General features: G+C 37.9%; 1 protein-coding gene across 1 annotated transcript in view; it reads left to right on the top strand.

Annotated features, from left to right (window-relative positions):
• LOC126354116 (paired amphipathic helix protein Sin3a-like) overlaps positions 1-23,562 on the top strand; it is a 35,656-nt gene extending 12,094 nt beyond the window's left edge. The window contains exon 4 of the mRNA XM_050003511.1: positions 16,170-23,562. Within this exon, the coding sequence (XP_049859468.1) occupies positions 16,183-19,983 (3,801 nt within the window). The 5' untranslated portion in view covers positions 16,170-16,182 and the 3' untranslated portion in view covers positions 19,984-23,562. The remainder of the gene's footprint in view (positions 1-16,169) is intronic.
• The last annotated feature ends 364 nt before the right edge of the window (positions 23,563-23,926 follow it).

Below are 23,926 nucleotides of genomic sequence, written 5' to 3' on the forward strand. Positions count from 1 at the left end.
GCTGGTGTGCCCTGGCTTTCTCCACAGGTGTACATCAGGGCAGTTTCCCTCCATCTTAAAATGAGGTCATATGTTTTAAAGTTGGTTTTGCCAGGAATGCTTAAATTATGATCCACTGTACTCTTTCTTAAAGTACAAGCAACATGTTGGAGAGTTGGGCAGCCAACTCGTGAAATGAAAATTGCGTGCTTCTTACACTGGATTTGCATGAAACGCTTGGGTGACAGTGCTGCATGGAGTAGCAAATGTCTAGTGTCGATGGTGGTGGTGGTGGTGGTGGTGGTGGTGGTGGTGGTGGTGTTGGTGGTGGTGATGATAGCTGAAGGTGACAAAGCAGATTACTTATGCTATAAACACCACAGATATCTAAATATTTGCCATCATTTGTCTCAATTGCCAAAATGGCAATTACAAAAGTTAATGTCATTTTTTAAGACAGACAAAGCCAGCATGTGTGTGTACAATTGGACAAAGACCTACAAATGTCAAATGAACCATGAAAGATTTGGAGAACACCACTCATTAAGTCACCACAGAAGACAGCAGATGCTATTTAAAAACTCCGACTTCTCTGCCTACGGAGAAATATTGAGTGAAAGACCATATAAGATAGCTCCAAAGCTATGCAGTTGAAAGCATTTGTCAGTAAAATACACACACACTGGAATTGGCAGTCATGTGTGTGTGTGTGTGGGGGGGGGGGGGGGTGTTTGCACGTGGGCTTCTGGTTCTCTTATGGATGAAGGCTATGGCCAAAAGCTATATGTTAGTGTCTTTTAATTGTGCCTGTCTGCAACTTGATGTGTCATCTTTATGGTAAGCAGCAATCTGTAGTTTCCTACATTGTTGATATTCGTACTGGGAGTTCCCATTGTTTGATAATTGGAAGTGTGTCAGAGAGAACATAAAGACCTTTTGCCCCACCCACCCCCATCCATCACAAAATACTAAAATAAAGGGACAAAAAGTTGGTAGAGGGGGGGGGGGGGAGAAATTTCATTGTTCAAATGACTTTTGTACGAGGTGTGTCCCTGTGTATACGTGTGGAAGAGGCCCATTTTAAAGACTCATAACAGCCCTGTGCTGATGATTCAGATAACCGTAGGAAAGGTGACTTCTGTGTGGAGAAAGCCAAGGGGAGAGAGGGTATGTTTATCAGTGACAGGAATAGTTTGTCGTCTCTCCCATAACACCACCTTAGTGGCAGTTTCAGCAGTAGTGAAGTGGTGCCAAATAAGAAAATACTATATTCCTAGCCCACTATTAACACAATGAGGCACTTGACTGTCTGTCAGCTCTCCTGACTATTTCTTCTTTGTTGATACTTCAACTCACACAGTATACCATGGTGCTTAATTGCCATCTGTTTTAGGCCTTCATTGAGTGCATCGTAGTTAGAATTGAGTTATATCTGTTAGCAGAGCACTCACTGAAGCACTGCTAGGCAATCAGCATATCCCATTGTTCTTGTGATATGCGCACCTGCCCTCCCAGATACAGCTCACTATGAAGTGGTTAATGATCTGCACTCAAGTGATCACATCCTGATACATAACTGTGACCTTAGCCTGCTGTCTCGATACTTCTTGATATGTCTCAGCTTCATTAGGTTCACCTCAGCTTTGCTTGAAACAACTCAGTACAGCATTACATTTCATTCAGCAGTGCAATGTGTTTCTTCCAGCATGTGGTGTGATAGTTTTCTTGTGGTGTAAAGGAAGTTCAAAGATCCTCTGGCTATTACAATGTACACTGAAAAGGAGACAGTCAGGTGATCTGTTGCCACAGACCTTTAAAACTGAATGTAATTGATTCTTTCTCCAGGAGAAAGTTGAAAATTCTCAGTGTTTGTTATGAAACGGTGTTAGTATGCTATTCACAGAGAATGTAAAGTTTCAGTTGGTGGTGAAAGAGCAAACAGTGACAATGATTAATAGAATGATTTGTAAGGGATTAATTGAATTGTATATCATATTTGCAGACATGATGAATGTGATGTAATTTGTGGTACATATAGCAAATTTTCTGAAGCCACATTGATTTCCTTCAGTGTGTTATGGGATTGAATAAAAAAAAGGAGAAATAATGTATTACTGTAAACACATTAGTAAATTCAGGAGGCAATGCATCCCTGGAATGATTTTTGATTCAAGACTCACTGTGATGGCTTTCTAACGAAAAATGGAAATTTGGAATCAATATTAGAAGATCCTGAATGGATTGTGCAGACCTTGCATTTTTAATGGACTTGACTGCATACTTGAGCACCAGTGGTAAGACTTTGAAAAGTGAAAAGCAACTTATTTCTGATTTGATGGCAACAGTGGTTGCATTTAAAAAGAAAATCACACCGTGGTAGGGACTACTACCAATAAGAGCACCATCCATTTCCCTAAACACTCTGATGTTAAAGAAAAGGTGAATTTTGAAAAAGAAATGTTGCAATTTAGTAAGAATTACAGAACAGTTTCCTAAATGTTTTGAGGACATTGCCAAACTCGCAACTCTATTTGAGCCGTGTTCAAAACCATTTTCTGTTTTGGTTGCAAGTCCCTTGTGTATGTGCAGATAGAACCAATTAGTCTGCAGTGTGAGTCCCATTTAAAATATAAATTCCATTGCATTAAAACATTTCAGTAGTGCTATAAATTCTTCTGTCACTGTAATGAGCTGCAAAAGCGGTATCAATGTTTCAATGAACAAATGTGTGTGAAAGAGTTTTTTTTTTTATTTTATATGTAATGAAACTAAATAAATCATGATTTGTGGCAACTTGAGTGGTGAGACTGTCTAATTCTGTCCATGTGCTAACAGTTTGTGCCAGATATAGATTTTACTATGTCTTCAGTGGATCAAAAATAAATAATTAATTGTGAATGGTTGTCTTGTTTGTAACTTTTTTGTTAAAAATGGAGCCATTGCAGTGTCAGTACAGTAGTTCTAGATAACTGTATTTGATTCCAGCTACATGTGACGCAAACATTTATTCCTCCTAACCATGTACTATAGATACTGTTCGTTTTTGCCTTCCTTTTCTGTATCTAAGTTTAAATGTTGTAAGAATTTTACAGGGAAGAGTATTGTTGATGTAATGGAACTACAAATCGTGCTTTATTATTTTTATTTTTGTTGGTTTATTTTCTTGTACCAGAAGTTAATGACAATATAATATTGGAAATATTTCATGGAGGTGAGCTGTGCAGCTTCAATAAATGTGAAGTACTGCATTAAGCAATACACTGCTGTAATGGTATATTTTTTTGCAGACAATTCCATCTAGGATCAGATCATCATTGGGCCCAAAAAACCATTTCAGCTATGCATTAATGTAATTGGAATAACACTTATTACAGTTACATAAATGCATAGCTAAGATGCTATTCTGACTCAGTGATGGTCTGATCTTGGTCCGAAATCAGTTGTCTGTAATCAAATATACTATTACACTGTGTACTGCAAAATGCAGTTTGTAAGAGTATAATATTGCTCTTCATGTTGAGTTTTACAGAGCTTGTGTGTTTGGATTTTACTAATAAAGCATAATATGAAAGCAAGCCACATGAAAGCCATTGAATGTTCCTTGCGCGGCTGCTTGTGGTATAATACTCTGGGTTTGCAGTTTTCCAGTCTGTGGTAGTGGGGGCAGTGTGCAGTTAGATACAACAGCCACATGAATGTGGAGAGCTCCACACATACAGAGTTCTTCCTGTCTGTGCATTAAGACTTTGATATGAAGCAGATTCCAAAGTCTTCAGAGCACCTACAAAGACCTGTTGTCATCTGTTGGAGTAAGGAGCACTGGCCTGTAATCAGAGCCAATTGTTCTATTTTGGTGTGGCTGGATGTCTGTTGACTGCAAAGAACCTCGCAGCCCTTTGAATATAAACATGAAAGCTATATATATGAAAAGAGAGCAAACAAAGATAATTGTGAGCATTTCCATGTTCAGTCATGTACCAGTTCCACCAAAGTTCGGGAAATCATTAAGTGGATTTCCCATACCTGGGGAAGGACACTAATACCTTCTGTGAAGTCTCCAGATAGTCCTTTGAAAGAATCTGTAAACATTGAAAATTCAGTGACATAATGTTATTTTAGCAATCTACTGTTACACTCCTTAAACAAGGAATAAAGCCATGTTTCCAATTAGGCATCACAGCAGTGTTCACATGAGCTGCCTAGGAAAAAATTAGCCAGGTGTGAGGACTCACACACTGGGGGGTTCGTACAAATCTCATTATTTATATAAACAGATTCCAAGAACCAGGAATCTTGATGTTTCTTGCGCGTTATCAACATTGACGTTGGCAAGATATCAGTCCCAGGGATCGCAAGACTCCCAGTAATTTCCCAGTAATGTTTTAGTTTCAAGAGTCAGATAGTAAATGCCAAAAAAAAAGATATTTTTTCTTGTCATATAATTACAAATTCACAGTTTTCAGACTCTCTTCCTTCGTATGTAGTGTGAAACCTTGCTTGCCAGATTTAACAATTTTAGGTCAAACCATGACAGATCAACACAGAAAAAAACAATTTTCAACTTAATCTTGTTCGATTTTAATAAAATTTGGTGTGTTCATTGCACATGACGAGCATGAAAAATACTAAATAACAGAATTTTAGCACAAGTAAGACAGAAATAGCAGCCACTTGAAGTTCTCAAAATGTGTAAAAAATTTCACAGGCGTTGCTGGAACAGTGAGCCAGTTAACTTTGGAAAGGTCTTGAAACAAGCTTTTTCAATTATACGCAAATTTTTCATATTCAAATAATGTACGCAATTGAAGTCAGTGATCTTGTACTTTGACCTTGAATATCTCAAAACACGTCACCTATGTAATTGACAAAAATAATGTATTTTCTTCTTCATGTTATGTAACAAGGTAGAATATCAAGTTGAAATGACAATGGTATTTAGGAGGTATAAATTATTATGTACAACAATGTGTTCCATTAATGCAAAATAAATTGTATTGAGGATCTAGAAATATAAGACAAAGCACTGAGAAATGTGTTTATTGTCGAAAAGGTGGTGTTACAGTACTGTACAGTAAAGTAACAGGGTAGGCGGGTCACTATCAAGCTATCCAATATTGGATGGCAGTGTGGCTACTAAATGTACACCGATAGTTACAGCAAAAGGTGTTGTACATTGAAATTGCTGTAATCAATTTGGGGAAGATGGCACAGCAGAAACAAGAGAAATCTACTTAAAGTGTGGATGTGGATGGTTGATATGATGGGTGGCAGGATGACACATTACAAAATATGTGAAAAATGTAGAAAAATATTAACTCTGGGACAAGGGCTTATATCTGACCCAACTACATTGACACAAGTGGAAACCGTAAACCTGCATACCTCCGAGATTAGCCATCACATCTGTAGCCCCAAAAATGGCTTTAGACCCATTAAATTATAGTTTGGTGTCTCATGGTGAGTATCCAGTGGAAAAGAAGAGGCTGAGAGAGGAAACATATACACAGAAAAGGTTTGAGTAAGTTTCTGAAGTGTTCCAAAGTAATTACGTTCCTAGTGTGAAAAAAAAAATGTAGATTACGAAACAAATGTTGAACCGAAAGGTAATGCAATAAAAAGAGAAATTCAGTACCAGCACCGCAAGCAGTGAGAAGATCCAAATTCTGATACTACTGCTGAAAAGTTGGAACATTCAGAGGATTAAAAATGAATTTAGAGCCTCTAACTAGTTAGTGAGAAAAGCAAAACGTTTAGCCACAGAATGTGGTATCTTACCAGCTTCCAGTCCAAGACCTAAACATGTCTTAAGTGAACAAATTGTGAATGTTGTCATAGAATTCTGTTTTTCTGTGTAGGAGGATTTTGTTTCTGTCAATGAAAATGGTTACCAGGATTCAGAAACAAAAACGATTAGTGTTGGGAAACTTGCATGAACTGTATCAGGAATTCAAAAATGAACACCAAGGACTGAAAATAGGGTTATCGAAATTCTGCCAGTTTTACCCAAGAACTGAGTTTTGGCTGGTGCAGCTTGGTACCCACAGTGTGCGTGTTTGCAGTGTACACCAAAACATGAAGGTCATGTTCAAAGGTTCCAGATAAAAAGAATTGAGGCGTGATGCAGACTGTCAACTTAGTGCCTACAAACCCTGTCTTGAACTTGGATCATTTGTAATCCTGCACAGCCATAATGCTAAATGACCACGTGTGAAAAATGCCTAGCTACACATTCTATCATAACTCACCTGCAAGAGTTGTTTGTTGAAAGTGGATTTGATGAGATAACATACAAACTGTTGACATGTAAGATAGAACAACCCTCCAGACATGTGTATCATCTGTGGAAGACTTCTTGGGAAACCTTGCAGACAAATTAAAAAAGCTTCTGTTGCATTCCTTCATAATCACCCAACAATCTGAATTTCTACATCTGAAAGAGACACTTCTTAATAATAAATGCATTGTAATATGGGTAATTATCTGCAAACTCACATTAGTCCTGCAGGATTATGTGCAGGGATTTCATTGGAACAATGCACAAGCCATCATTCATCCATTTGTTGTTTGTTGTAAACACCCAGTAAACCGTGCAGTTCATAACATTTCTTCTGTTATAATATCAGAATACATTAAACATGGCACAGTGAGTGTTCATCTTTTTCAATGTCACTTGGTTAGCTTCACGAGATCCCACTCTCATTGAACACCCTAGTACAGGTACTACTTGTCAGATGGTACTGCAGCCTAGTATAAGAATCACAAAAATTTTGCCAATATAACGTTTCAGCCAACTGATTTCAATATCTGCAGAATGGCATTTCTTTGTCACGTCACATGGCAAAGGGCCATGTGATGGTATTGCTGTTACCGAGAGACTTGCTGACTGTGCCAGTCTGCAGTGCATCTGCTACTCTTACATAATGACAGGCAGAGTGTTGTTTGAATGGTGCTCCAAGAACACTGTAATGTCACTCTCATTATACAACCAACAGCGAGTACGATGAAGAATTTTTCCTTCAAGAGCAGTTATAGGTACCCACAAGTTACATTGTGTTACTCCTGCTGGCCATTACAATATCCAAATGAAAATTTTTCTCGAATTTACCAGTCATCAGAAATGAATCTGTTCTAACTAGGACCCAATGAGACTTGCATCTCGATGGTATCACATGATTTTTGCGTGCATGTACCAAGGTTGCTGGAGGCTGGGATGTGTTTTGAATGTTAATGAAGATGTCAGTTTGGTTTCAGATAGCTTCCTACATCCTCATGGGCCTTCACCTTCTTATGTATACCGTGAGAAACCTGAAATATTAACTGTGTGCAAGAAGAGCATTCTTACAAAGGTTGAGGTGAGAACAGCAACAGGACAGACACATTTCCTTTCACCATAAGGTGCACAAACTGTTGTTATTGCTTCCCAGTATTGAGACATAGTAAATCTAGAGGATACATTTGTTTCTGTAAATCTGAACCTGTTTAATGTGCCTTCCAAACATTTGTTTGGCTGGGATGGCTCTATCATGTTCGGCATCATTGAAGGTCAGATGCTGTAGTGTGTGACCTTGCACATTGTAAACGCTTGTTATTGGTCTGTTGACGGTACTAACGTTTTTGAGCTGTGTTGTAACACCACCTTTTTAACAGTAAACATGGTTTTCAGTGCTCTGTGTTGTATTGTTGGACTCTGAATACAATTTATTTTGCATTAATGGAACACATTGCTGTATTTATATTAAATTTCAGCCTCGGGTTGCATAAGCAAAGAAACTTTACCTAAGTTTTGGCTATAATAATGTAGCCTTCTTCAGAAATGCCACAATCAAAAATGAAATGAAAACATGCCAGATATTGGCCTAATCAAACTTATTTATTTATTTATTTATTTATTCCATGTGATCTGATGGTCCACAGTGTGTTGCAGATGTCAGAAAATATCAGTTAACATTGTTAACATATATTGATGTATTATATTACAAAGATTGGTTAAGTTTACTTCACTCCAATTGCTCAATGTTTTTAGTTTAACACAAATAGCAAGATTACTGTTCTAAGTATTCATTTATAGAGTAAAAACAGTTACACAATAAATATGACTTACGGCTTTGCTAAATTTTATGTTGTCTTCGGTGGACTTAATACTAGTGGGAAGATTGTTGAGGGCCATGTGGAAAGCTCCCTGTTTACACAGATGAGTATTTGTACGTAAAACATGCAAAATTTTGAGTTTTTCCTGGTGTTGTGTTTATGTATTTCATTATTTTTTAAGATTCTGGAGTCAGTTGGCACTATGTGGTTTCCGAAAAATTTTAGTCTCGAGAATGTATAGGCAAGGCAGCGTAAGGATTCCCAACTTTCTGAAGATGGGTTTGCAGGAGTCTCTGGTTTTGCTCCCACTAATAATCCTCATTGCTCTCTTCTGGATTTTGAATGTGTTCAGGGCAGTTGGAGAATTTCCCCAGAATATCACACCATGTTGTAGGTGGGCTTTTCTGTAAGTGTGGTACACCTTGCTTTACATTTTTACTACTTGATAGGATATCAGTTATTGAGTTGGTTTGTCTATTAGTGTATTTCATGCTGACACTCTGCATCTGATTGGTTAGTAATGAAGCAATGTTTTCAGGCTAGCACATGATTTCGGTACATTCAGTGCATAACAGCCAGTACTAATTCTGACATTTACTTTTCCTGTATGTGTATTCCATTTCAGGTTATCTTGAACCCACAGACCAAGGAATTTGAAAACAGTGCCAGTATCTATTGGCTGGTTATTTACAGTGACAAGTGACTGAGAGGAATTTGCATTTTGTGTTGTGTGAAAGTTCATGGAAGCTGTCTTTTTGGTGTTGATAGTTAATCTGTTGATTTTAGCCCAGTTGCTAAGTTGTTCATTGGCCAAGTTGACAGCTTTTTGCACAGCCTCTGTATTTCACCCTTTGAGGAGTACAGTTGTGTCATCAGCAAATATTATTGTTTTGTGTGCATTTACATTCAGGCTCAAGTCATTAAGACACAGGAGGAAATGTAAAGGTCCCCAATACTGAGCTCTGTGGTACACCTTGCTTTACAGTTTTACTACTTGATAGGATATCAGTTATTGAGTTGGTTTGTCTATTAGTGTATTTCATGCTGACACTCTGCATCTGATTGGTTAGTAATGAAGCAATCCAATTGTTTGCAATTCCTCTGATACCATAGTATTCTATTTTTTCCAGCAATATTTTGTGGTCAACAGTGTCAAAAGCCTTTGACAGATCCAGAAATATGCCTGTTATGGGTTGTTTTTTTATCTAACAGTTCAAATAATGTATTTATGCAATCTTACACTGCAGTTTCAGTAGATTTGTTGCTTCTGAACCCATGTTAGTACTACAGTACATATTAATAAGACTGTGTTACTTCTACTAATGTTTCGCCATTAGGTCACGCCAGCAGGGCCAGACAGTAGAGCCGCAGGTGCTGAGTTGTAACTCATTGATACGTAATTGTCATATTCAACAAATGTACGCAATTAACATCAGTGACTTCGACCTTTAATATCTCCAAACATGATGTTAATTGTGTATATTCTTTGAATATGACATAATTATATATCAATGAGTTAAGACCTAGCGCCTGTGGCCTATCTGTCTGGCCTGTTGGTGTGACCTAAAGGCAAAACATTAGCAGAAGTGATGCAGTCTCATGGCTATGTACTGTAGTACTAAAATTTTAAGTTTGATTAAGCCAGTATCTGGCATGTTTTAATTTCATTTTATATTGTGACGTTTCTGAAGAAGGTTACATTATTATAGCCAAAACCTAAAAGCTTATGCAACTGGAGGCTGAAATTCAATATAATTACATTTTATAGTCACTGATTTTGCTAAAAATATTCAAACATTGTTGCATATATTAATTTATATCTCATAATCCCATTGTTGTCCCAAACTTGAGTTTTTACTTCATTGTATAGGGTAACATGAAGCAAATAAATTTTTTCGTCAATTTTGAAGGTGACATGTTTGGAGATATTAAAGGTCAAAGTCACTGATGTTAATTGTGTACATTCCATTCTTTGAATATGACATAACAACATATCAATGAAAAGCATTTTTCAAGACCTTTCCAAAATTTCCTGGTTTAGTGACTTGTCTTTATTAGAACAGAAGTTTTCTCAGCTACATTTTAAAAATTTTCTGCACATTTTTTAGAACTTTGAGTAGCCATTTCTCTTGCCTTACTTGCACTAAAATTCTATAATTTGATATTTTTCATTCTCTTGTTATGGGCAATGATTACACCAAATTTTGTGAAAATCAAAGGGGGTTAGCTTGCCACCTGTGTTGATTTGACATGGAATGACATAGGTTTTGATAAGTGAGTTTCTGAGTATCAAAAATACGTGAAAGGCATGGCTGTATCCTTTGACAGCATTGACTTAGAAGCTTCATGTTTTTACATCGCCAAGGGTCCATGGTCCTTAATATGTGACATAAATTTCAACTTCGTACATGTATTTGTTCCTGAGAAAAAGGATTTTGAACAGTCAGACAGAAAGATGAATAACAAAGGAAGCCTATAAGGGTACTGTTTTTACAGGTAGAGGTACAGAACCTTAAGCAAGGAGTGCATGATGAATGACTAGCTGGTTCATGAAATCAGGGTCATATTCAAAGTTGCTATTAATATTGTCTCATATATCATGTACAGTAAGAGATGTCTTCAAGATTTCCTTCTTGCGGACAATTTTTCTGTCTTCTATTTCACTTCCAGCCTAACAATGATGTTACCATAAATCTATTTCAAGTGGTGATTGAGAGGCTTAAGAAATGAGCTCAACACTTTGGTGTCAGATAGTCTTAAGAGAATACAGTTTTTTTTTTTTTAATTGTGTGCTATTGGTAGGAAGAGTGGCTATTAAAAGAGCCTGTTTAGCTATAGTGTGGCTCCTTCTGGCCAATGAGATCAGTTGAAGTGGTCATAATGCATGTCTGAAGTGGATACTCTTGTCGACAACTGGATTGTTTCTGCATTGGGAAGATACACTAGTGAGTACTGCTTGTGGTGTACAGTTGTCAGTATTTCACATATTGATACAATGCACTCTAGCTGTCTGTGAGAGGGTGGTTCATGTGTTGGATGACTTGCTCTGTGTCTGAAATCTGTAAGTTTTTGTTTAATATCTCATTGTAGGACTTGAAAACTTAAATCTTCTTGTGGTGCACATGTATTCTCTCTCTCTCTCTCTCACCCCTCCCCCCCCCCCCCTCTCTCCCCCCCTCTCTCTCTCTCTCTCTCTCTCTCTCTCTCTCTCTCTCTCTCTCTCTCTCTCTCTCTCTCTGTGTGTGTGTGTGTGTGTGTGTGTGTGTGTGTGTGTGTGTGTGTGTGTGTGTGTGTGTGTGTGTGTGTGTGTGTGACTCCTCCCCCCTAGTTGTCTGTCTGTGATGGGTTGCTTAGGCCTCATTGACCTCCTGAAAAATTGGAAAATTGGAGACACATCCCTCACCTGCTCTGGCCCTGGGGTCCCATGCCATTGTGGCCCTTGCTTGGCAGTTGGCAGTCTGGCCTGTCACCTATCCTTCGCCCCTTTTTGTTCACCCATTTCTTTTATATTTGCCATTTTTAATGTTATCTTTCATAAACTTTTACCATCTTGTCTGTGTTGCTCATTTCACTGGGGTAACAGATGGTGAGATGGTCCTGATGGGATGCAAAGGATGCATCTGCCACCCACATACTGTCCCCCAGGGACGTGCAACTGCATTCTGAACAGAGCTGTTCGCCCAGCTTACCCCTCTCACCGCCCTCCCACTTTTTCTTGATTTTCTTTCTGTCTTATATCTTGCTTACAGTTGGACTTCCCAGGATTTGCCGTTTGTATCCTCCTGTAGGTTATTTGTGATTCGATAGAAGGTGAAGTGACTGATGAATTTGCAGTTCTGTCCCTTTAACTCCAATTACCAACCAGCCAATCTCTCTCTTCATAACATTTTTTGTGGTGCAGCCACCATTTTTACGATTAATAATAATTAAATCCTTATGTAATTTATCTAGAGTGATACAAAATTTTAAGTAAATACTGGGTCAAGCACAAAAAATTTGATTCAGAGATAATCATACGAAAGCAGTATAAAAGTTGGCGATGACAACACAGACAAAAAAAAAAAATGTACAGGTTTCTGATCACATCTGTGTGTATATTCTATGTTAGTAGATTTAAGAACAAATTGATAGAAAATTTGAAGAAAATGAAATGTTGTGTATGCAATGGCTTTAACAAAAATAACGATACAAGTGCTCATTTTCACTTATTTTGAAAGGGTATCATAAAACCACAGATTGTCCTCTTTTTACAAATGGAGTCAGTCTAGCTAAATCCTTTCTCTTTTCTTCGGAAAGTCTAGGTTCTCAGGGTAATGTTTCCAGCTGCACCAGTTCAAGGTCAGAAAGCTTCATGTTCCTCTTAAAGATGTTATGTTCTTTGAACTCTTCAATTGCATTGGGAGTTGGGTGAACTTGGTATACTCCTAGCCCATTCAGCAGTCTGTGTGATCCACTGTGCTTCTGAAATAAACATACAGATGAAACTTATATGTTTTCTAGCAGTAAAATCTGCTTCTTGCGTAACAGCCATTGTGAACTACATTGTGTGCGTAGCTTCAGTGATGAGGCGAAATGATGATGATGATGATGATGATGATGATGATGATGTCCCATACTCCGAGGAGCATAGGGGGACGATGTGGGAGACCCACACCACCAACTAGGCAAGGTCCGAGCAGAGATGGTTTGCCATTGGCTTCCTCCAACCATAAGAGGGAATGATGATGATGGGGAATTGAACACAGGACCCCGTGCGCGGGAAGCGAGAATGCTACCACAAGACCACAAACTGCTCTCTTTTTAACAGAGAGACTTGAAGTAGACGAGAGCTTCATTTTGACAAAAAAGCTTCAGAAGCAAGTAATGTCGTAAGTAGACCATGCTGAAAGACCGGACTTGAAACAAGGCCCCCGGAGTAGACAACATTCCATTAGAACTATTGACGGCCTTGGGAGAGCCAGTCCTGACAAAACTCTACCATCTGGTGAGCAAGATGTATGATACAGGCGAAATGCTCTGACTTCAAGAAGAATATAATAATCCCAATCCCAAAGAAAGCAGGTGTTGACAGATGTGAAAATTATCGAACTATCAGTTTAATAAGTCACAGCTGCAAAGTACTTACACAAATTCTTTACAGAAAAATGGAAAAACTGATAGAAGCCGACCTCCGGGAAGATCAGTTTGGATTCCGTCGAAATGTTGGAACACGTGAGGCAATACTGACCCTATGACTTATCTTAGAAGAAAGATTAAGGAAAGGCAAATCTACGTTTCTAGCATTTCTAGACTTTCAGAAAGCTTTCGACAATGTTGGTTGGAATACTCTATTTCAAATTCTGAAGGTGGCAGGGGTCAAATACAGAGAGTGAAAGGCTATTTACAATTTCTACAGAAAGCAGATGGCAGTTACAGGAGCTGAGGGGTATGAAAGGGAAGCAGTGGTTGGGAAGGGAGTGAGACAGGGTTGTAGCCTATCCCCGATGTTATTCAATCTGTATATTGAGCAAACAATAAAGGAAACCAAAGAAAAATTCTGAGTAGGTGTTAAAATCCATGGAGAAGAAATAAAAACTTTGAGGTTCGCCGATGACATTGTAATTCTGTCAGAGACAGCAAAGGACTTGCAAGAGCAGTTGAGCGGAATGGACAGTGTCTTGAAAGGAGGGTATAAGGTGAACATCAACAAAAGCAAAATGAGGACAATGGAATGTAGTCGAAGGGTGATGCTGAGGGAATCAGATTATGAAATGAGACACTTAAAGTAGTAAAGGAGTTTTGCTATTTGGGGAGCAACATAACTGATGATGGTCGAAGTAGAGAGGATATAAAATGTAGACTGGCAATGGCAAGGAAAGTGTTTCTGAACAAGAGAAATTTGTTAACATAGAGTTGTTGTTGTTGTTGTTGTTGTTGTTGTTGTTGTTGTTGTTGTCTTAAGTCCTGAGACTGGTTTGATGCCTCAAAACATGTCCTACCAACCGATCCCTTCTTCTAGTCAAGTTGTGCCACAAACTTCTCTTCTCCCCAATCCTATTCAATACCTCCTCATTGGTTACGTGATCTATCCACCTTATCTTCAGCATTCTTCTGTAGCACCACATTTCGAAAGCTTCTATTCTCTTCTTGTCCAAACTAGTTATCGTCCATGTTTCACTTCCATACATGGCTACACTCCAAACAAATACTTTCAGAAATGACTTCCTGATACATAAATCTATATTCGATGTTAACAAATTTCTTTTCTTCAGTAACGCTTTCCTTGCCATTGCCAGTCTACATTTTAAATCCCCTCTACTTCGACCACCATTCGTTATTTTACTTCCTAAATAGCAGAACTCCTTTACTACTTTAAGTGTCTCATTTCATAATCTGATTCCCTCAGCATCACCCTTCGACTACATTCCATTGTCCTCATTTTGCTTTTGTTGATGTTCACCTTATACCCTCCTTTCAAGACACTGTCCATTCCGTTCAACTGCTCTTCCAAGTCCTTTGCCGTCTCTGACAGAATTACAATGTCATCGGCGAACCTCAAAGTTTTTATTTCTTCTCCATGGATTTTAACACCTACTCAGAATTTTTCTTTGGTTTCCTTTATTGTTTGCTCAATATACAGATTGAATAACATCGGGGATAGGCTACAACCCTGTCTCACTCCCTTCCCAACCACTGCTTCCCTTTCATACCCCTCAGCTCTTGTAACTGCCATCTGCTTTCTGTAGAAATTGTAAATAGCCTTTCACTCTCTGTATTTGACCCCTGCCACCTTTAGAATTTGAAATAGAGTATTCCAACCAACATTGTCAAAAGCTTTCTGAAAGTCTACAAATGCTAGAAACGTAGATTTGCCTTCCCTTAATCTTTCTTCTAAGATAAGTCGTAGGGTCAGTATTGCCTCAGGTGTTCCAACATTTCTACGGAATCCAAACTGATCCTCCCCGAGGTCCGCATCTACCATTTTTTTCCATTCGTCTGTAAAGAATTCGCGTTAGTATTTTGCAGCTGTGACTTATTAAACTGATAGTTCGGTAATTTTCACATCTGTCAGCACCTGCTTTCTTTGGGTTTGGGATTACTATATTCTTCTTGAAGTCTGAGGGTATTTCGCCTGTCTCATACATCTTGCTCACCATCTGGTAGAGTTTTGTCATGACTGGCTCTCCCAAGGCCGTCAGTAGTTCTAGTGGAACTACTAATCGAGTATAGATTTAAATGCCAGGAAGTCGTTTCTGAAAGTATTTGTATGGAGTGTAGCCATGTATGGAAGTGAAACATGGACAATAAATAGCTTAGACAACAAGAGAATAGAAGCTTTTGAAATGTGGTGCTACAGAAGAATGCTGAAGATTAATAGATGGGTAGATCACATAACTAATGAGGAGGTATTGAATAGAATTGGGGAGAAGAGGAGATTGTGCACAACTTGACTAAAAGAAGGGATCGGTTGGTAGGACTTGTTCTGAGACATCGAGGGATCACCAGTTTAGTTATGGAGGGCAGCGTGGAGTTTAAAAATCGTAGAGGGAGACAAAGAGATGAATACGCTAAGCAGATTCAGAAGGCTGTAGGCTGCAGTAGTTACTGGGAGATGAAGAAGCTTGCACAGGATAGAGTAGCATGGAGAGCTGCATCAAACCAGCCTCAGGACTGACCACCACCACCACCGCCACCACCACCACAACAACAACAGACCATGCTGGTTTTCTGGTATGTGCTTTGACAACTTTGGGTACAAGGAAAGAAATTAACTACAAACATGCACACGGAATAAATTTTATATGAAAAACACAGTTGTAAGATCCTTAGGAAAGATCGGAAGTCAGGTAAACGTAATATTAAGATATTAACACACAATGTATTGAGCGTGCAGAATTGTTACTGCCAATTCTTTTCTGTATAGATGACATCATAATATTCATAACTCTTTGCTGATAGTAGAGGCATACTAAACATTATCAGTTACAGTGGTAAAAAATTATTTAAAAAATTATGGTATTAACCTTGTATGATTTAAGTTCTCCTTATTGGAAGAAAAAGACATTCCAGCATACATAATTGAAACTTGTAAGAATGTAATGTAATTACCCTTTCAATTTCAGACTGGCGAACACAATGCCTACCAGCGTGCAGCTGACTGTTCCATCATACAGTAACAGTGTAATAGCAAATGGAGGAGGTTCCCCACCTCCTCCACCACAGCAGCCTTCAAGACCAAAGTCATCTCAGCCACAGGCGCAGGCGCAGCAGCCACAGTATCAGCGCCTAAAAGTTGAGGATGCTTTGTCTTATCTTGATCAGGTTAAATATAAGTTTGGAAGTCAGCCTCAGGTTTATAATGAATTCCTTGACATAATGAAGGAATTTAAATCACAGAGCATTGATACTCCGGGAGTTATACAAAGAGTCTCTAATCTCTTCAAAGGGCATCCTGAACTGATTGTTGGATTTAATACATTTTTGCCACCTGGATACAAAATTGAAGTTCAACCAAACAACCAGGGCTATACGTTCCAGGTGTCTGTATCAATGCCAAGTTCAGTAATTGGTGTTCCAGCTACTGCTGTGGTTCCATCTGGTAGGCCTTCTTCCCCAACCAATACTCCAGTGCCACCCCCAAGTTTCTCTACTGTTCCTGCACCTGCAGTGGCAGCCACCAGTTCTGTTGCTCCCAAGACACCACCACAGCAGCAATTACAGCAGTCACCTGCGCACAGTATTTCTCCATTGCCAGATGCACAGTCTGCTCAGAGTCAGCCAGTAGAATTTGGACATGCTATCAACTATGTCAACAAAATAAAAAAGAGATTCATCAGTCAGCCAGAGAAGTATAAAAGATTCTTGGAGATTTTACACACTTACCAGAAAGAACAGAAGAATGTAAAAGATGGACAGGGTCATCCTACAAGACATCTTACAGAAGCAGAAGTGTATGCACAGGTTGCTAGGCTTTTTCAGAATCAAGAAGATCTTTTAGCTGAATTTGGCCAGTTCTTACCTGATGCGACAAGCCATCACTCGACTGTATGTGATAGACTTGCCTCTGCCCAAACCAGTAATGCTGGTAGCAACAACAAAGTGAACACAGGTGAAACTGTCACACCACTGAAGAAGAACAGTGGTTCTGGGAAACCTGCCCATGACAGTTCAGTCACACGAGATTCACACGAGACGCCTGTCGTTACAGAGCACAGGAGTAGTACCGCAAGCATTAGTCATGTCAAGTCAACACCCATGTTGTCACCGCGTGCAGGGAGTCCACCTCCCAAGAGACACAAGACAGCATGTTTGAGAGATGTGTCAATTGCAGAAGCTGCAAAATATGGAAACCTTACAGATTATGCCTTTTTTGATAAAGTGAGGAAAGCTTTAAAAAATCAAGAAGTATATGAAAATTTTTTAAGGTGTCTCATATTGTTTAATGAAGAGATCGTTTCTCGTTCAGAATTGGTGCAGCTGGTAACGCCTTTCTTGGGGAAATTTCCAGAACTGTTCCGTTGGTTCAAAGATTTTGTAGGAGTCACAAAAAATTCAGCAGCAGGTAATGGCTCTGGCAGCAGTTCAGCTACTGTTGAATCTATTCCGAGTAATGTTGTCCGACAAGACAGACCTGCAGGTGACCTGGCAATGGAAATAGACTACACAGCATGCAAAAGATTGGGTGCGAGCTACTGTGCTCTTCCAAAAAATTATATACAACCAAAATGCTCAGGTCGAACTGCATTGTGCAAGGAAGTTTTAAATGATACTTGGGTGTCTTTTCCAAACTGGTCAGAAGATTCAACATTTGTTACCTCCAGAAAAACACAGTTTGAGAAATATATATATCGATGTGAAGATGAAAGGTTTGAACTTGATGTGGTTATAGAAACAAATGCTGCCACTATACGGGTGCTACAAGGAGTGAACAAGAAACTGTCACGAATGTCACCTGAGGAAGCAGCTAAGTTCCATTTGGATGACTGCCTTGGTGGATTTTCACCCACAATTCATCAGAGGGCCATCAGACGAATTTATGGAGACAAAGCAGATGATGTGATAGATGGTCTGAAGAAAAATCCTACAGTGGCAGTGCCAGTTGTTCTTCGTAGGCTTAAAGCAAAGGAAGAAGAATGGAGAGAAGCACAGAAAGGCTTTAACAAAATATGGAGAGAACAGAATGAAAAGTACTACCTAAAATCTCTTGATCATCAAGGGATTAATTTCAAACAAAATGATTTGAAAGTGCTGCGTTCCAAAAGCTTATTTAATGAAATAGAAACCATCTATGAAGAAAGACACGACCAAGCTGATGAAGGTACTGGGGAAGTAGCAACAGGCCCTCATCTTATATTGCAGTATAAAGACAAAAGTATGCTTGATGATGCTGCTAATCTGTTGATTCATCATGTCAAAAGGCAAACTGGCATCCAGTCAGAAGACAAACAGCGTGTGAAGCAACTTCTGCGTCAGCTTCTACCTGATATGTTCTTCCATCCTCGCCAAGAGCCCAGTGATGATGAGCAGGAAGATGATGAAGAAGATGACCGATGTAAGCCAAATGGTGACAAACCATCAAGCAGTAAGAAAAATAAAATGAAAGGTTTCCTTCATGCACCAACAGGACCATCTGATGAAGCATACACACTCTTTTTTGCCAATGGCAACTGGTATCTGTTTTTGAGACTTCATCACATACTGTGTGAACGTCTCACTAAAATATATGATCAGGCAGTCATTTTGGCAGCAGAGGAAGCCAAGGAGCGACAGGATCGGAAAGAGTCAACAGCTGTAACATTGCGTCTCAAACCTAAAAGTGAAATTGATGTTGAGGATTATTATCCGACTTTTCTGGATATGGTAAAGAATGTGTTGGATGGCAACATGGACAGTAATGCGTATGAGGACACTTTGAGAGAGATGTTTGGCATCCATGCGTACATAGCTTTTACGTTAGATAAAGTTGTAACTTATGCAGTTAGACAGCTGCAGCATATTGTATCTGATTCCACTTGCCAGAAATGTATTGAACTTCTTCGAAATGAAGCCAAACGTGATGGGGCTGGTGGACCCTGCCATACAGCTGCTCAGAGGGCAGCAGCAGAACAAATGTATCAAAGACGTGCAGAAAGATTGATGGGTGATGAGGTGTGCTACAAAGTGCTTATTTATAGACGTGACTGCCGAATGACAATTGAGCTCCTTGACAATGATACAGAAGAACCGGATCCACCTGCAGAAGTAGAAAAATGGTCAACATATATTGAGCGATTTACCAATCCTGGTGGCACTGCAGACCAGATACTGGATGCCACATCGAGAGTGAGATCAAGAAAACCTGTGTTCCTGGCTAGGAATGTACGCTTGTGGAGACAGCATTCAGGTAGCTTGGCTGAGAAAAATAGGGATAAGGTTCATGAAAAATCAAGTCTGGATGGAGAAGTAGAAACCACTAAAAGTGATAGGGGAAATGCCAAAGATGGAAAGGGTAAAATAAAACCAAATAGTTCAGATGATGAAAAGAGCCCATCTGCTGGAGGCTCAAGAGAGAAAGTCCATTATGCAGATAACAGTGGGGAAATTGTTGGTGGTGATGGAATGCAATGTCGGTTTAATATTAATCAGTACAGGATGGTGTTTGTTGTAAATAAAGAAAATTATTTATACAAACGACAGGCTTTGCGCAAGGCTCGTACTTCCCATCAAGCTGTTTCACTCCATTTGAGTGAGAAGTTTCAGAAATGGCTTAACAATTGGGTTGAAAAAAATGTGACAGATCAGCAACATGCAGCTTGTAAGGACTGGTTACTGGGTCGTGGTGAAGATGTAGTGTCTAATCAAACTCGCGTTCTGTCTAATAATAATTTGAACATGACACCTTATCACCCTTATAATCGGTATCGTGTGGAATATTTGGAAACATCGGATAAGAAATGAATACACAAATATTTTGTTGTTCACATGTAAGAAAGAGGGCACAAGATACACTCAGTCCATTTATTTAATGGAAGTATCTAATTTCATATTATTGTACAAAGTTCCCTTGAGTGCAGCAAATGCAGCTGTACAACTTTGAAACCTTATACAGGTGACAGAAAGTTTTTTGAGAACAGTTCTTCCTAAACTCTTGTCAGTTTTCATAACATTTACAGTAACATACTTTATGGTCCGATTTAATATGTGGCACTGTATAATTTCAAACAATGCCATTAGGTTTTTCCTTTAAAGGACACTCTGTGTTCTTCATTCTACAAACATTCAGTTTTTAATCAGAAAACCCCTGATTTTATAGTTGTAAATAATGAGCAAGTACTGCTGTTGGTGCCAGTGACTTATTGTACATGTCAGAGACACTGTTTGGGTCGTAATAACTGAATGTGTATTGCTTTACACATGTTGTTTATTTGGAAGTGAATGGACAGTGAAGCTAGCAATAAATATTCTCGAAAACCCACATGTAGTAGCATTTGTCCATGTTCATGTAAAATACTGTTTTCTATGGGTACTTTGAATATGTATGTGTGAATATATATGTGTTTTTTACTTCAGTTGTTATGTTATGGACTTTGCTTTCAAATTAGTCAGTAAATATGCTAAGCAGTGTCCTCAAACAAAGTGTAAGAATAGTTTGCTTTCGCATTGAATCATGGTCATGCATGTTTCTTGAAAGTAGTTAAAACATTATTGAGGACAGTGTTAATACCTGCCTGTTGTATTCCCATTTTAGTCTATCTCTCATTGATCATTTCTCAGACTGTGTACTTGTAACTTTTCATTTTATCCTTCAGAGCCTAATACTGGAATTATTTTTATAGACTATACTGGAATCATTTGTCACATAAATTCATGCATTATCATATTGCTGCAGTTTTGTTCGACATTCTTAAAGCCCCTTAGGGAGGTCGATGTTGCAGATTGAAACATATTTTCCATCATACAATCAGCATGTTTTAACTGTAGTGGACCATATATGGAAGGGAACAATTAAATACACTCACAGAGGAACACTTGGGTAAATAGTGCACCTCACTAGAAAATAATGATGCGATTGGATAATGGTGATACTTGTATATCCACACAATTCTTCATTAAATAGTTTTATCAAATTCTTGAAGGCTTTTGAGTTAATACCTTGTAAATAAAATTGTATAAAAAGGTTGTAGAAAACTAACATTGTATTATTTCAAATAAAATGTTTACTCGTAATGAAATGGAGTTTGTATCACAATTGCAGTTTGGTTCTTGCAAGTTGAAAAGGGGAACGTTGTTAGTTTACTGTTAAGACTTTGAAAATTAGTATTTACTAAGACATAGTGTTTTATATTGCTTTACCCTATTTATTTTACCTGTCCGGTGTTAGCATACATGACATTTGCAGTTTTTGGGGTAGGAAGAAACCCTTCTTAGACATACAGAAATTCTTCATTGAATGACATAACTGAAATCTTGATTTGTAGATGATTAAGTTGTTCTGTCCACATTTTAAATGTTGTGTATATGTAACTACAGATGAACACGTATCATTGTACATATCATATCGCACGTGTGTGTGTGTGTGTGTGTGTGTGTGTGTGTGTGTGTGTGTGTGTGTTTACATGTCAGAAGTAGAATATACAACAGCAATCACTTAGTATAACACTATAATGGATATGTGTTATTTTCTTAATAATGTTTGCACTTATTTTACTTCTTTTGTGTTCTTGTGCAAGTAAATAACAGTAGGCCGTATTACTGAATTTTGTGGATGTATTTAATGTCATTGTTTCTTCTTACTCCTGCTGGTTAAATGTTTTAGGGCATTTTGTTTACTGCTTCCATTATTTGAGTACCTGAAAAATGAATCTAAAAAGAAGTATCAATGTAATGTGGTTGAAATGGCGTGTGTCTTTTATCTGTTTTGTAACTGTACAGTTTCTTTCAGATTTTATGATCACAGATATAATGTGTATCTAAGAAAGCACTACAGTAGTTTACTGACAGAAACAAGACTGTTAATGGGTTTTGACAACTACTTTGTAGCAGGTCTTATTTTTTGTGATGTCATGTAGTTCGTTGTGATTTTGAAGACATTGTGGTGAATGCAATTAAGTGTGACGCATAGTTACATGAAGCCAAATCTTTATGTCAGTATTTTTCCATTGTAATTTGTGTAAGTATGACAGTTTGTGGCCATAAGTTAAATTAGTTGCTTCCTTTTGTAATCTGGTCATAAATATTTTGAATTTTGTCCATTTTTGCATTACTGTCACCTTTTAAAGGTACAAGTAGCATATGTGTAGGAAAAGCTGTGGCTTATTTTATTTCAAGTTGAACATAGAGATCTTTTGTTTACACATAGTCTTCACATATTAGATGTAGTTTATTAGAACCAAACAAATTATAGATTCAGTTCTTGTTACATTGTTCAAGGCTTTGATCAGTTGTAGCGTGTTTGCTTAAATCTTGCCATTGCAATGTATACTTTCAGATATATTAGAAATTCTGTGGTACTGTCTCCTCTGTTTTTTCTTTGAAATGTTGTTGGCTCTCTGTCTGATGTACAAATTAAATTTAGTGCAGAGTAATATATTCCCCTTGAACAAAAGTTGCAGTAGTAAGATGATGTTTACAAAATGAGAATTTAGGGAACTCTCTAAACAAAACTTGTTGCTGCTGATGATTTTTAAGTGCATACTGTTTAGCCTTGTCTGGAAATGTGATTTAGATGTTTTATTAAAAATGTGGTGTAGTATTTTAAGGTACTGAGAGGTTTGCAAATTTATAATTACTGTGCTGTTCACTCAAAATGTTTTGATTCTGCATAGTTTCCAGGCATGTAAGTTTTCATAAATGCTATGTTGTTAGAATGTAACTGGACAGAGAAAAAATCCACTCATCAAGCTGTGGCAGGAGAATACACGGATAAATGTATTTAAGTTAAACTTTCATATGTAAGTTCCCTTGCTGGCACTTGCTGAGTTGGTTTTTATCTATCCAATTACATTATATTTGTTATTTTTTCTAATGTGTTGTTAATTAAATGAAAAATATTGTTAACATAATACACAGTTACTTCAAAAGATTTTTTAAATTTTTTTATTACTTTTGATTGAATAAAGATTGTGTAAATTATGATGATGCATACTTTGAGAGAAAAAACATACAGAACTCTCTTAACATTATTTTGGTTTCTGTTTAACAGTTTTTTGCTCTGTTTCTAAGTCTTACATTCAAGCTTATTTTTAACATGTTACTAGTTTCTGCAGTAGGTTTAAAACTTAAAATTGTAAATGTGTGTTATAAAGGATCTGCTCATAGATGCAAAAAAAATCTCTTTTCTTATTCTTTAAAATGCCTGTATATAGGTGAAACTATTTGTATAAATTCTTATCCTTACTCTTACAATTTATGCTCTTCGTGCGAATTTTTACTGTCTACATACTTGTATTTTTTTATTGTAACAGTTAGTTAGTGTAGGTTGAATAATACCCAAATTATATTGCAAATTATGTACCAAATATATATCTGTGAAATTAACATTTATTGGTTTTACAAATCTTTATTTTATCGTTGACCTTTACACTACCATTTGATTTCCTTCCTCCCCATGTTCTCCAGAGGCATATGTTATAGTATTCTGTCTAATTTAAGACATGGGGTGGTTTTGGCAATCATGATTTGTGTTTACCATTTTCTCCCCAAATCACATAAAGTTTCCTTCCCATCAGTACGTTCTCCAAAGGCATATGTTGTACTATTGTTCTCTCTCTCTCTCTCTGTGTCTGTGTGTGTGTGTGTGTGTGTGTGTGTGTGTGTGTGTGTGTGTGTGCGCGCACGCATAGGATGAGAAGGAAAGACTGATTGTTGGGGATGGCATTGGTACATTTGAAAACGTGAGAGC

The sequence above is a fragment of the Schistocerca gregaria genome, chromosome 3, assembly GCF_023897955.1.
Source record: "Schistocerca gregaria isolate iqSchGreg1 chromosome 3, iqSchGreg1.2, whole genome shotgun sequence".
NCBI classification, from domain to species: domain Eukaryota; kingdom Metazoa; phylum Arthropoda; class Insecta; order Orthoptera; family Acrididae; genus Schistocerca; species Schistocerca gregaria.